General features: G+C 42.8%; 1 protein-coding gene across 25 annotated transcripts in view; it reads right to left on the bottom strand.

Annotated features, from left to right (window-relative positions):
* Nucleotides 1-221: 221 nt before the first annotated feature.
* TSHZ2 (teashirt zinc finger homeobox 2) overlaps nucleotides 222-12,012 on the bottom strand; it is a 1,034,366-nt gene continuing 1,022,575 nt past the window's right edge. For all 25 annotated transcript variants that reach the window (XM_085002582.1, XM_085002585.1, XM_085002599.1 and 22 more), the window contains one exon: nucleotides 222-2,721. Coding sequence is in view for 12 of the 25 variants with exons in the window: in XM_085002599.1 (XP_084858725.1) it covers nucleotides 2,720-2,721 (2 nt within the window). In the remaining 13 variants the exon portion in view is untranslated. The remainder of the gene's footprint in view (nucleotides 2,722-12,012) is intronic.

The following is a 12,012-nucleotide window of genomic DNA, read 5'->3' as shown; positions in this document are numbered from 1 at the left end:
CCGAATGAAGACAGGCCTGTTTTGGAGGAATAATCTGAGAGCTGTGTATCTCAAGAGGGAGCCCAGATCTTGTTTCCTAAGGAGAACATTAGCAGCTGTCCCTCAGCAGTGACTCTTACATTTACCAAGCGACAATTCCTGAGTCTTACCAAATTTATCAATATTTTTGCCTCTTGCCTCCCACCCCGCCCTTCCATAGAAATGGCGCTAACACAACCATATAGATTATACGTTGAAGCAGATGATTTATTTTTTCTTTCGCAGAAGGGAAACAATTTCCACGGAGTTGAGAGTCACATTGTTTCCCCCCAGTTGGAGCAAGAGCTCGCAAATCTGCTTTGGGATGATTTTGACAGAATCTGAATTATGTAACTTTATCTAATAACCCTGGGTTGGAGCAGGCAATTTTTAACAGCTTCAAGAACCCCAATGCTAATGCATTGATTTTCCTTTAATAGAATTTCGTTGTCGAAGGACAGTGCTCAGAAGGGTCCACCCTTCAATCTTAACCCATCCGAAGACTGTTCCTTTCCAGTTGAGCGCCATTCATTTCTGGTTGAATAGGTTAAGCAAAGACAGACCTCGCTGTTCTCAATTCACTTTATGATCCTCCCATCATAAAAAATAATATCAGCACCTTGCTTTTCATGTCAGAACTACATTTGAGCTGCTATTCCCTATGCCCATGAGTAAATCCCATAAAAGCCGCCCGGTTGTACTGTTGCTATTTTTCCTTGTGGGTGATTGATTGATGGATGCGTGCTGACACTTCAATGAAGCTATTTCGACTGCCATCTCAATCCGATGATGTGAGGGGTATATTTTCTGTCCATGCCTCATTACTTCAGAATGACATTCCTGGAACTTCATTTACTTTTTCCCTCCTTCCCCGAAGCGCCATATTTTTTCCCATCTAGGTTATGCATGCCATAAAAAAAGCAATTTGCTATTATATGTGGCATAAGGGCAACACTTTCTCTAGGAGGTAAATAAGAACTTTTTTTTTTTTTTTTAAAATCCCAATGTTGAATTTAGGGATCATGTCAAAATTTCCAAAACAATTCCAAAAGGCAGGCTCCATGAGAAATGGTGCAGAGGATGTATTTGGAAATATTTGGCTTCTTTTTGTTGGGGTTCAGATTTGTGAGGGTGATAACCCTGGTAATTAAAGCAACAAGAGAGAAAATAATTCTTCAGAATCATCTAGTTTCTAGTGTTGTACCTAGAATAGTTTAAATATTTCACCTATAGCTGAGTAGCAGTTTACAACACAATCCGGACTTACTTGTCCTTTGAGAATGAGGACATTCATTGTTTAAATGCAATGATGGACTTAATCTATTATAGGTTGCTTTCAGTTGTATAGAAAATGCTCGACTAAACAGATCTACCCCCTGCATTTCCAAACTGTGCACTAGGTATGCAAGAGTTTTAATATTAAAGCATGCTCTTAGCTTTTCCAAGTTGACTTAGGACCTGATTTTAATCTGTGTAATACAGTATTCCCGTTAATAATAACGGATAATTAAGACATCCGTTAAAAATCCATAACGTTAATTTAATGGACAAAATCTAATACAGTTCTATTGGAATTTTTACGTTAAATTAACTTTAACGGGCTTTTAATGGATGTCTTAATTAGATCTCATTATTAACGGGAATATTCCACAAATTAAAATTGGGCCCTCAAAGTTTTAATGAAAAAAGTTGCAGGAACACATTTAAAATGGACACCCTAGTTCATGCTTTCTGTGGCTTCTACCGCAAAGCCGTGTGTTTCCCACACAGCCCATAAACAACAGGTCCTGCGGAAAGAAACGACCAGAAACGGCTGCTGCTGAACTTTCCACCCTGCAATGCGCTCATCTTCCTGCTTGTTCTGATTCTACATCTCGCCAGTTTCCCCTCTTCCCCCGAACTGCTGGTCTCCGATGACAGTGGTGCGTGCTTCAAACTGCATGTTTTTAACCAATAAAGAGAATGATGATGTTCGAGATGCCCACCATGGCTCGGGAAAAAGTCATTGGCAGCAACATGGTTAAGCCTAACTGTTTGAACAGCTTTCACAGAGGATGAACATCGTTCAGAGGTTTTCTTGGCTCAAACTCTGGTTTAACTTAATAATTCTTCCACTTTGCGGTGATGAACGGCTCCCAAGGGCAGGGGCAGGACTGGGCAATCCAGGTGCAACCGTAATTGTTGCACTGAACGGAAACATTTCCTTCAGACAAACGTTCCCAGAGGGGTTATAAATAGGAAATGGACATTCATGGAAAGTAAGCTTCCAAGCGTCTACACTGAGTGAGGCCACTTGGACATTAAACTATGAAGACTTTTACTCTTCCCCCCCGCCCTTTGCTGTCAAGTGGTACAAACTGACAAAATTAGTACATCAATGTTCTCAATCATTATTTTTCTTCAGTGGCACTTTGTTTTCTCATGACAGTGAAAAGGGGGCCGCAGAGACCAGAGAATCCCGTTGCAGTTTATCAATGAAAATCGAATATCGTCCATAAGCAGAGAAGTAGAAATCAATACTTCATTACCAAATTGTTAGTGACGATGAAGAGAAATGGCCGGGGTGATTTTTTTTTTTTTTTTTGGTAGTCTTCTTAGAGCAGGATGTCAGGAGAAGTTCAATGTCAGGAGCAGGGTGATGCACCAAGGAAAGGCTCAGTGTGAAGGGATCCAGGCTGGGAAGTCGAAACTAAGGCATTTGTCCTATAATAGGAATCAGAACAAACAACAGAAAAAGATGCATTACTTTCTGAGGAGTAGCTCAGGTGATTGTTTTCCCCAGGTAGTCAAATTGCTCACCTGTTTCATTGATATAAATGCCCTGCACAGGGCCTTAATTTAGTCTAGGGTATGATATAATCAGTTGATGGCACAGAGAAAGGAAGAGCCATTTTAAGGGGGGGAAAAAGCCCTTTAAAATACAATGTATGGAAGAGATAATTGAACCCCTATATTCACAGCGGTGTTATCCACAACAACCAAAAGCTAGAAGGAGCCCAAATGTCCAGCCAGGGGTGAGTGGATTAACCAATACAGTACATTCACACAATGGAATATCATTCAGTCTTCAAAAAGGAAGGATTCCAGATGAATCTTGAAGATGTTATGCTAAGTGAAAATAAGCCAGTCATAAAGTGATAAATACTTCACTTACATGAAGTACCTAGAGGAGTCCAAGTCATAGAAACATAAAGCTGAATCATGGTTGCCAGGGGCAAACTTTGTACGATGAAAAAGTCCTGGAGATGGATGGTGATGATGGTTGCCCAACAAGGTGTGTGGAAGGTACTTAATGTTGCTGAACTGTACACTTTAAAATGGTTAAGATGGTAAATTTTATGTTACGTGTATTTTTACAATTAAATTTTTTTTTAAAAAGAATGATTTTTCTATTGTGAAGTATTTTAAAAAGAAAAAATTAAGCCATGGCCCCACAATCGGGGGAAGGCTCCTATTTACATTCTGCAGTATTACCTTCTAGTATTTTCTTTTCCTGTGAATTTTTGTTAGGTTTACGTAGTTGTAAGTGCCCATTTTTTGTAAGGTTTTCCTCTGTATTCCTTTTTTTTTTTTTTTTTTTTTTTTTTTTTTTGCTATTTAGGGCTGCACCCCAGGCTTTTTTGGAAGTTCCCAGGCTAGGGGTCAAATCAGAGCTGCAGCTGCCAGCCTGCATCACAGCCACAGCAACGGCAGATCCTTGACCCAGTGAGCGAGGCCAGGTATCAAACCCAAATCCTCATGGATTCTAGTCAGGTTCATTTCCACTGAACCACAATGGAAATGGAAACGGGGACTCCTCTGTATTCTTTCTCTTGGAAACATCATTGCAAACAGCAAGATGAATTCTATTACTTATATTATCAGAGCTTAATAAAACATTCTTTTGATGTTGGTTAATTTATTCATTTCCAACTTTATTCAATAATACTTAACACTGTGATGAACATCTTTGTGTTTAAAGACTTTCAATATGTTGGGATATTTTTATAGGCTTAAATTTCTGAGTCAAAAGATAGCAACATTTTTGTGGTGAAGAAGTGCTCTTTATTTATTTATTGCTTTTTAGGGCCACACCCATGGCATATGGAAGTTCCCAGGGTAGGGGTCGAACTGGAGCTACAGCTGCTGGCTTACACCACAGCTCACAGCAACACCAGATCCTTAACCCATTGAGCAGGGCCAAGGGATCGAACCTGCATCCTCATGGATCCTAGTCGGGTTCGTTACCCCTGAGCCATGGATGGGAACTCCAGGAAGTGCTATTTAAAAGTACTTTATGGGGTGAATTTTTTTTTTTCAGATATGTGCTATCTGGATTAACTATGGGGATGCATATAATTTCCATCAGTTCAATCTGGGTGGCATTCCTTGTTTACGCATTATTTACTAGTAGCGCTCACTTTAATGAGAAAAAACACCTTGGACCTATGTTTAATTTGCCTTTTAAAGGAAAATTATCCAAGTTTCTAGTAGAAGAACAAAGAGAAGTTGAAAATTGTATGACATCTGAAGTGTGCAGAGAAATTATGTGCAAAATAATCACAGCAGACATTATAATGGATTCCTTGGTAAGGCGGAGCATGATTCAATACTAATGACCAGTTGTTATATACCTACCAAATGCCAGGTGCTTTACCTCCATTACACAAACCCTTCCACCAGCCTCATTTTAAAAATAAGAAAGGAATTCCCATTGTGGCTTAGCGGTAATGAACCTGACTAGTGTCCACGAGGATGCCGGCTCCATGGATCCCTGGCCTCACTCAGTGGTTAAGTATCTGACATTGCCATGAACGGTGGTGTAGGGCACAGAGGCAGTTCGAATCGGGCGTGGCTGTGGCTGTGGTGTAGGCTGGCAGCTGCAGCTCTTATTCGATCCCTAGCCTGCTGTGCCTCAGGTGCGGCCCTGAAAAGCCACAAATAAATAAAAATAAATAAGAATAACAAAGAGCAAGTCCCAGAAAAGTTGGTGACTAGTCCAACGTCCCACAGATAATAAAAAGCAATGGATGACTTTAAATCTAGGCTTTCCCGCTCAAAGCCTCCATGTTCACGCAGGCACCACTGTCCCTGGACGAAGCTGTTTCCCTTTGTTACTGAGTTTGTGTTTCAGATGCAAAGGATCCCAGCAGTCTTTGCACTGACTTTGGAAACCACTCCTGTTTCCCCCCCCCCCCCCCCGCCCCCGCCAGATCTCGAAATTTGAAGGAGGATGGTCACTTGGCTGGAGGAAGAGAGAAGGGTGGGTCAAATAAAAAGAAAGTAGAGGCTAGACATGGCACCAGCATAGAGAGAAGGTTGGGGAAGGGGAGAGGGGACGAGAGGAGGAAAAAAGAATGACAGAGCCCGTCTTTCCTAAAGAGTGACGATGCATGTCTGTCTGTGGCCCTCATTTTCTCCTCCCTGACGGTGACGTTAATGTGATACCAGTTTTAGAGAATCTTGTTTACTTTTCACTTCCTTGAACCCACTCCCGATTTGGTCAACACCCAGACTTCTCTGGCTGTGTTTCTCTTAGGTCAACGTTTGTTCTGGGAAGGGGCACAGAGAGAAAGAAAAAAAAATATTGTAATCCCCTTCTTGGAAATTCACAATACACATGACCGTATTAAAGGCTCTGAGAAGTCCTGCAATTAAAACCTCACAGCACCCAACATAGCTTTCTTTAACCTGGTGCTTCCCAAATGTGTGTTTTGTTTTGTTTTGTTTTGTTTTCAGTCCTTATGGCTGGTCTTGTGGCATATGGAGGTTCCCAGGCTAGGGGTCAAATCGGAGCTGTAGTCGCCAGCCTACACCACAGCAACATCAGATCTGAGCCACGTCTGTGACCTACACCACAGCTCACAGCAATGCCAGATCCTTAACCTGTTAAGCAAGGCCAGGGATCGAACCCGCATCCTAATCAGATTCGTTTCCACTGAGTCATGGCAGGAACTCCCCAAATGTGTTTGATAAATCTTCTTCTCCCTACAAAACACTCATAAATGTAGTTGCGTGTCATTTTCTGGAAAACACTTTCACGACAGACTTTTGTGCCAAAACAACGTTGTTTAGTTCCTCAGATCGCAGTCCTGGCCTCGTTACTGACTTTCTGTAATTCTTGCTCAGGTTGCTTGGCTTTGGGGGCCTCCGCATGAAGGATCCTGCAGTCGTGATAACTTGACATTTTCTGTGTGTTAACACTATGCATTCCTTTGTGGATCCAGGCCTCACCTCAGGTCAGCTTCACATGCTACATGGAAGGTACTAGAGTCTACTCTTCCAGCCTGGGAAACGGGGGCTTAGAGACGTGAAGCCACTGGCCTGCAGCCACCTGGCCGGTAATAAGAAAAGATCCCTAGATTCAGGGTTTTCTGTTTCTTAAGCATTACTTCTTATATTGCCTGTGATCCCTTGGTAACCTCTTAAGGTGGAAAACGCTGACATTATGAATAACTTAGAGGAATTCCACAAGAGTATCTGTACAGTTAGTCAAATTTCAGAACCAAATGTCTTCTGTTAAAACATGGCTGTGGAGTTCCTGTCGGGCGCAGTGGAAGAGAATCCGACTAGGATCCTGGAGGAGGAGGGTTCAATCCCTGGCCGCACTCAGTGGCTTAAGGATCCAGCAGTGCTGTGAGCTGTGGTGTAGGCAGGCAGCTGTAGCTCCGATTCGACCCCTGGCCTGGGAACCTCCACATGCCGAGAGTGCGACCCTAAGCAAAATAAATAAATAGATAGATAAATAAATAAATAAAATAAAACACGGCCATGATGCTATTTCTGTCTGAGAGTTCTCACATCCCACCCCGATTGAGGAAGTGCTAGGCTCTTCTGGAAGGTCAGTGTTTCTGTCCTAGAAGAGGACAGTAAAGAGGAGACCTAACTCTTGGACCACTTTTGGGAAAACATACCCTTTTTTAAAAAAATTTATTTTTTATCTTAAAAGAAGAGAACTCCTTTTCCCTCTAGGTCTGAAGATGAGGACTGGCGGAAAATTAAAACTAGAAAGTGAAGGAACAGGGCATGAGAATGGATGTCATTACGTTTTACCGTTCAGAACAAATTGTGTACAAGAGATTAAGGAAAAAAAAAAATGAAAGCAAATGCTCTTGGTTGCCTTTCGAATGGTAGTTGAGGCCAAGCTTTGCTGCTGCATGCGCTCTTCCCCCCAATGTGTGCAGCTACTACTATAAACATAAAACGGAAATAAATAAAAAATTTTAATTGCCTATCTAAAAAGTCACTGGCAGTGTTCATTAAGTAGAGTTGGTGAGGGAGAGCCAGGCGAAAAGAGGCAATTATTTTTGTATTAATTACAGAGCCACCAACAGATGCATAGAATTATATATACTGTACTTTAATTTGGCCGTGCTGGAATTCTTCATCCCCCCGGCACCTCCCTCTGGTTGGTGCTTCCTCTTCTCTGTGTCCTTGCTTGGTCCTGTCTGCCTTCTTTTTTTCTCTCCTGGGCACTGTTAGTTTGGGGATTGCTACGGTGGTGATGGGGACACCGCTAGCATTTAGCATTAGGGACCAGGAGTATAAGGCATCTCACAAGGTGGTAATGACCCTCATCCTACACCCTTTTTTTTTTTGTCTTTTGTCCTTTTAGAGCCACACCCACGGCATATGGAAGTTCCCAGGCTAGGGGTCGAATTGGAGCTGTAGCTGCTGGCCTGCGCCAGTGACACAGCAATGTGGGATCCGAGCCACATCTGCAACCTACACCACAGCTCACGCAACACCGGATCCTTAACCCACTGAGCAAGGCCAGGGATCGAACCCGCAACCTCATGGTTCCTAGTCAGATTCATTAACCGCTGAGCCACGACGGGAACTCCCTACACCCTTTTTGAAGCTCTCTCTGAAGGCTGGGATTTTTCATCGTTAGCACTACTGGTATTTCAGGCCAGCAAATTCCTTCTTGGGAGACTGTTCCGTGCATTGTAGGATTTTTAGCCACATCCCTGGCTTCTACCCACCAGATTTCAATAGCCTCCCCCCATTACCCTCGAGTTGTGACAACCCAAAATATCTCTAGAGTTTGCCAACTGTCCCTTGGGAGGGGGAGGGGCAAAATTATCACTGGTTCAGAACCTCTGACCTGGTGGAAAAGGTTTTTATTATTGGAGCCGAGCACCTAAGTCCCTTTTACGTACAACACAAAGCCTTTTATGCACAGTTTCATACACACGGCGATTTCCAGAAATAAAGCTATCTTGCAAACAAAGAGAAACTGTACTTTTATTTGGAATGTTAATGGGAGTTATTTGCCATGTTAGGAAATCTGGTCACCTGTGGCCTTGCTGCCCAGATTTCAGATGCGCAGTCACCCTCCCGTGTTGGTCTACAGGGATCACTGCCAGGATCACATCTGGCTACCGCATCCTGTCTCCGAAGACCGCGTTACTCTGACTGTGGTCCATGAAACAGCGGCATCTCCATCACCCGGGAGCTGGTTGGAAATGCAGAAGGCCGGGTCCGCCCAGAACAGCTGACTCGGAACCGAATTTTAGCAGGATGCCCAGGTGATTTCGATCTCGTTCAGTTTGAGAAGGCCGGATCTAGCGAGTTTTTGTGCCTGCATGTCTTCTTCTTCTTTCATATACAGCCATGGCATGAGATGATTTCTTTTTGAAATTATGTGTCTAGCCTGACCATTTGACCTATGAATTCTATTGCAGGAAGTGAAGGGGAAAATTATAAAATGTTTGTTGGGATGTGGCCACATCACGTCTTTGCAGGACGAGAACCTCGGCTCCATGCAAACCCTTTCTCGGCAGCAGCATCCTTTGCTGTAACGTGAAATATCACCTGTATGCCAATGACTCTGAGTTATGTATCTGTACTTCCAACTGGCTTCTTGACATCTGACGTGAATATCTCACAAGTACTTTAAAGGTAACTTTTTCTTTCTTCTTCTTCTTCTTTTTTTTTTTTTTCATTTTAGGGCCACACCCGTGGCATATGGAGCTTCCCAGGCTAGGGGTCAAATGGGAGCTGCAGCTGCCGGCCTACACCACAGCCACAGCAACACGGGATTCGAGCTGCATCTATGACCTATGCCATAGCTCCTGGCAACACTGGATCCTTAACCCACTGAGCAGGGCCAGGGATTGAACCTACATCCTCATGGATACTATGTCGGGTTCTTAACCCACTGAGCCACAACAGGAACTCCAAAGGGAACTTTTTCAAGGGCTGGGCATTGAATCCCCCGCCCCCATCCTGCTCTCTTGCCAGCGTTTCTATTCACAGGAGATGGAACCTCAACTTGCTCAGTTGCTCCTGCTAGAAAGCGGGGTCATCCTTGACACCCGGTCGGGAAATTCCTCGCCAAAGTCGATGTTCATCTTTGGCCCCAGTGTCCCGTTCACACCTGTGCACATTTCCCGGGTGACTGCAGGTCCTTCTCATGGGGCTCCGTTGTGCCACTTTGTGTCCTGTGGTCGTCCATATGGCCAACAAAGTGGGCTTAGGAAATTGAGAGTAGATGGACTCCGTGACTTCCTATTTCCCCCCAGCTTAGTCTCCTTCAGTCCCTTCTCCACACTTAGAAAAACCCTGTTGTTATATACCCTCCGCCTGACCTGGCCCTGCCCTTCCTCTGCCCTCACCTGGGTCTATACCCCTTAGCCACAGGTCCCACCAACACTGGCCTTCTTTCTGATGGGGTCTGAAACATGCCTCCAGGCCTTTGCAGGTGCTGTTCCCTCTGCCTAGAATGCCTTTCCTCCCATTCTTTGTTTGGCTAGAACCTTCTCATCCTTGAAGTCTTAGTTTAAATGGCATTTCCTCTTAGCCTTTTTTTTTTTTTTTTTTTTTTTGCTTTTTAAGGCCACGCCCATTGGCACATGGAAGTTCCCAGGCTAGGGGTCGAGTCAGAGCTACAGCTGCCGGGCCTACACCACAGCCACAGCAACGTGGGATTTGAGTTGCATCTGTGACCTACACCACAGCTCATGGCTACGCCGCATTCCTGACCCACTGAGCGAGGCCAGGGTTTGAACCCTCATCCTCATGGATGCTAGTCAGATTTGTTTTCACTGTGCCACAATGGGAACTCCCTTGGCATTTTTTTTTTTTTTTTGGCTTTGCTGGTGGCATGGGGGAGTTCCTGTACCTGGGATGAAACTCAAACCTCAGCAATGACAATGCTGGATCCTTAACCTATTAGGCCCCCAGGGAACTCCTAAATGTATTTTCCTCAGAGAAATTTTCTCTTACCCATTGAACTTGGTTAAATTCTTTTGTTTTAATAATATGCCTTTTATGTTGTCCTGTGGGACTTATGGTTTATACACGTAAGTATACATATATAATTTTTAATTTGGTGTCTGCCTCTTCATCTGGCTTAGAAACCCCAGGAGGGTGTGGGCTCTGCGTGTTATAATCCGTCAGTAACCCCAGCATATAAGCTAATGTTTGGCATGTTGTGAGTACTTGATAAATATTTGTTGAGTCAATGAAGTTCTTTTTTTTTTCTTTTCTTTTCTTTTTTCGGTCTTTTTAGAGCCACACCTGCAACACAAGGAGGTTCCCAGGCTAGGGGTTGAATCGGAGCTGTAGCCTGTGGCCTATGCCACAGCCACAGCAACGCAGGATCCAAGCCACGTGTGTGACCTACACCACAGCTCACAGCAACACCACCAGATTCTTAACCCACTGAGTGAGGCCAGGGATCAAACCTGCGGCATCATGGACACTAGTCAGATTTGTTTTCACTGAACCATGAGGGGGACTCCAGTCAATGAAATTCTAAAGACAATAATCTGAAATCTATCTCTTCAAACTGGAAAAAAAGAATTTAAAACTATATATGACTAAAACAATAACGAAGCAAAAAAAAAAAAAAAAAAAAAAAAAAAAAAAGAAAGAAAGAAAAAGATTTACCTGGAATCCTCCTTCTCTAATTCTATGAAAGAGACCATCTAAAGAAAAAAGAGAACAGACTAGAAAAATTAGTCTCAGAAAACAGAAATGGCCATTGAAGCTTTGCCATCTCTTTGGTGTTTTCAACTTCAAAGGATGACTTATTCTACCGTTTTGAAGCAATTTCCATTTTCAAAGCACATCCATATACAGTCTCTTCTGAAATATATTGGCTAAATATTAGCAGCCCCCAAAACAAAGAGTTTGGGGCTGAGCAAGTTCGAATAACTTGCTCTCCTGGTGAGTAAGCGATGGGATCAGGACATCTGACTCCTAATTCAGGGCTTCTTGAAACTGGTTGAAAATGAAGAAGAAAAAAGAGTAAGATGCAAATGATGAAAATATATAAAATGTATTATTAGCAGAAAAACTGTGACAAGGAAGCCAGGTGAAAATGGACACAGGTGATTTTAACCGTGAAATCCTGGGAGAAACCTACACTGAACGTTTTTTTCAAGTTGATTTTATAATTTGAAAAAGCAAATTGGCTTACCTACATTGATGAATTTCATCATTAGGTCTTTGCCTAATTTTTTCCTAAGAGAAACCTCTGTGTGCACAAATCCGTCTGTGTTGCTGGACCGGCTTCAGTTCTTAGAATGAACAGACAATTGCTTAAATGTTTTGAACACTTTTTATGCACCAGTTGCATCTTTATGTGAGTAGATGGATAATATTCTAAAATATTTTCTGATATACATTTGCCTTTTCTTAATTCCTTTCTTCCATGCACTTTTCTCACCCTTGAAGACAAAGACCTAGACTGATTGCTCCAGGAAAGGAAAGTCACAAAATAAATGAGAAAGGATGAAAGGTCTGAATTTCTGAATGATGAGAAGAACCTTTTCTTTTTTATAGCAAACCTCAAAGAGGTGAGTCAATAAAAAAAAAATAGGGAAAGTTATATATCAGTAACATCTGGGGGGTGACAGTTCATTTTAGACCTACCATTTGTGTATTATTTCCATTCACCCTCTCAACAACCCAACGAGGTATCCAGGATGGCAGAGGAAAACACTGGAACTTAGATAACTGAAGTGACTTATCCAAGATGACATGACAACAGTGGAGCTGAATATT

The sequence above is a fragment of the Sus scrofa genome, chromosome 17 (genome assembly GCF_054392235.1).
Source record: "Sus scrofa isolate SSC_HxYL_T2T_F1_AM1 chromosome 17, Sscrofa_HxYL_maternal_Yorkshire_Landrace_v2.0, whole genome shotgun sequence".
Classification (NCBI taxonomy): Eukaryota; Metazoa; Chordata; class Mammalia; order Artiodactyla; family Suidae; genus Sus; species Sus scrofa.
Note: the sequence above shows the minus strand (reverse complement) of the source record. Positions and strands in the feature narration are given on the sequence as shown.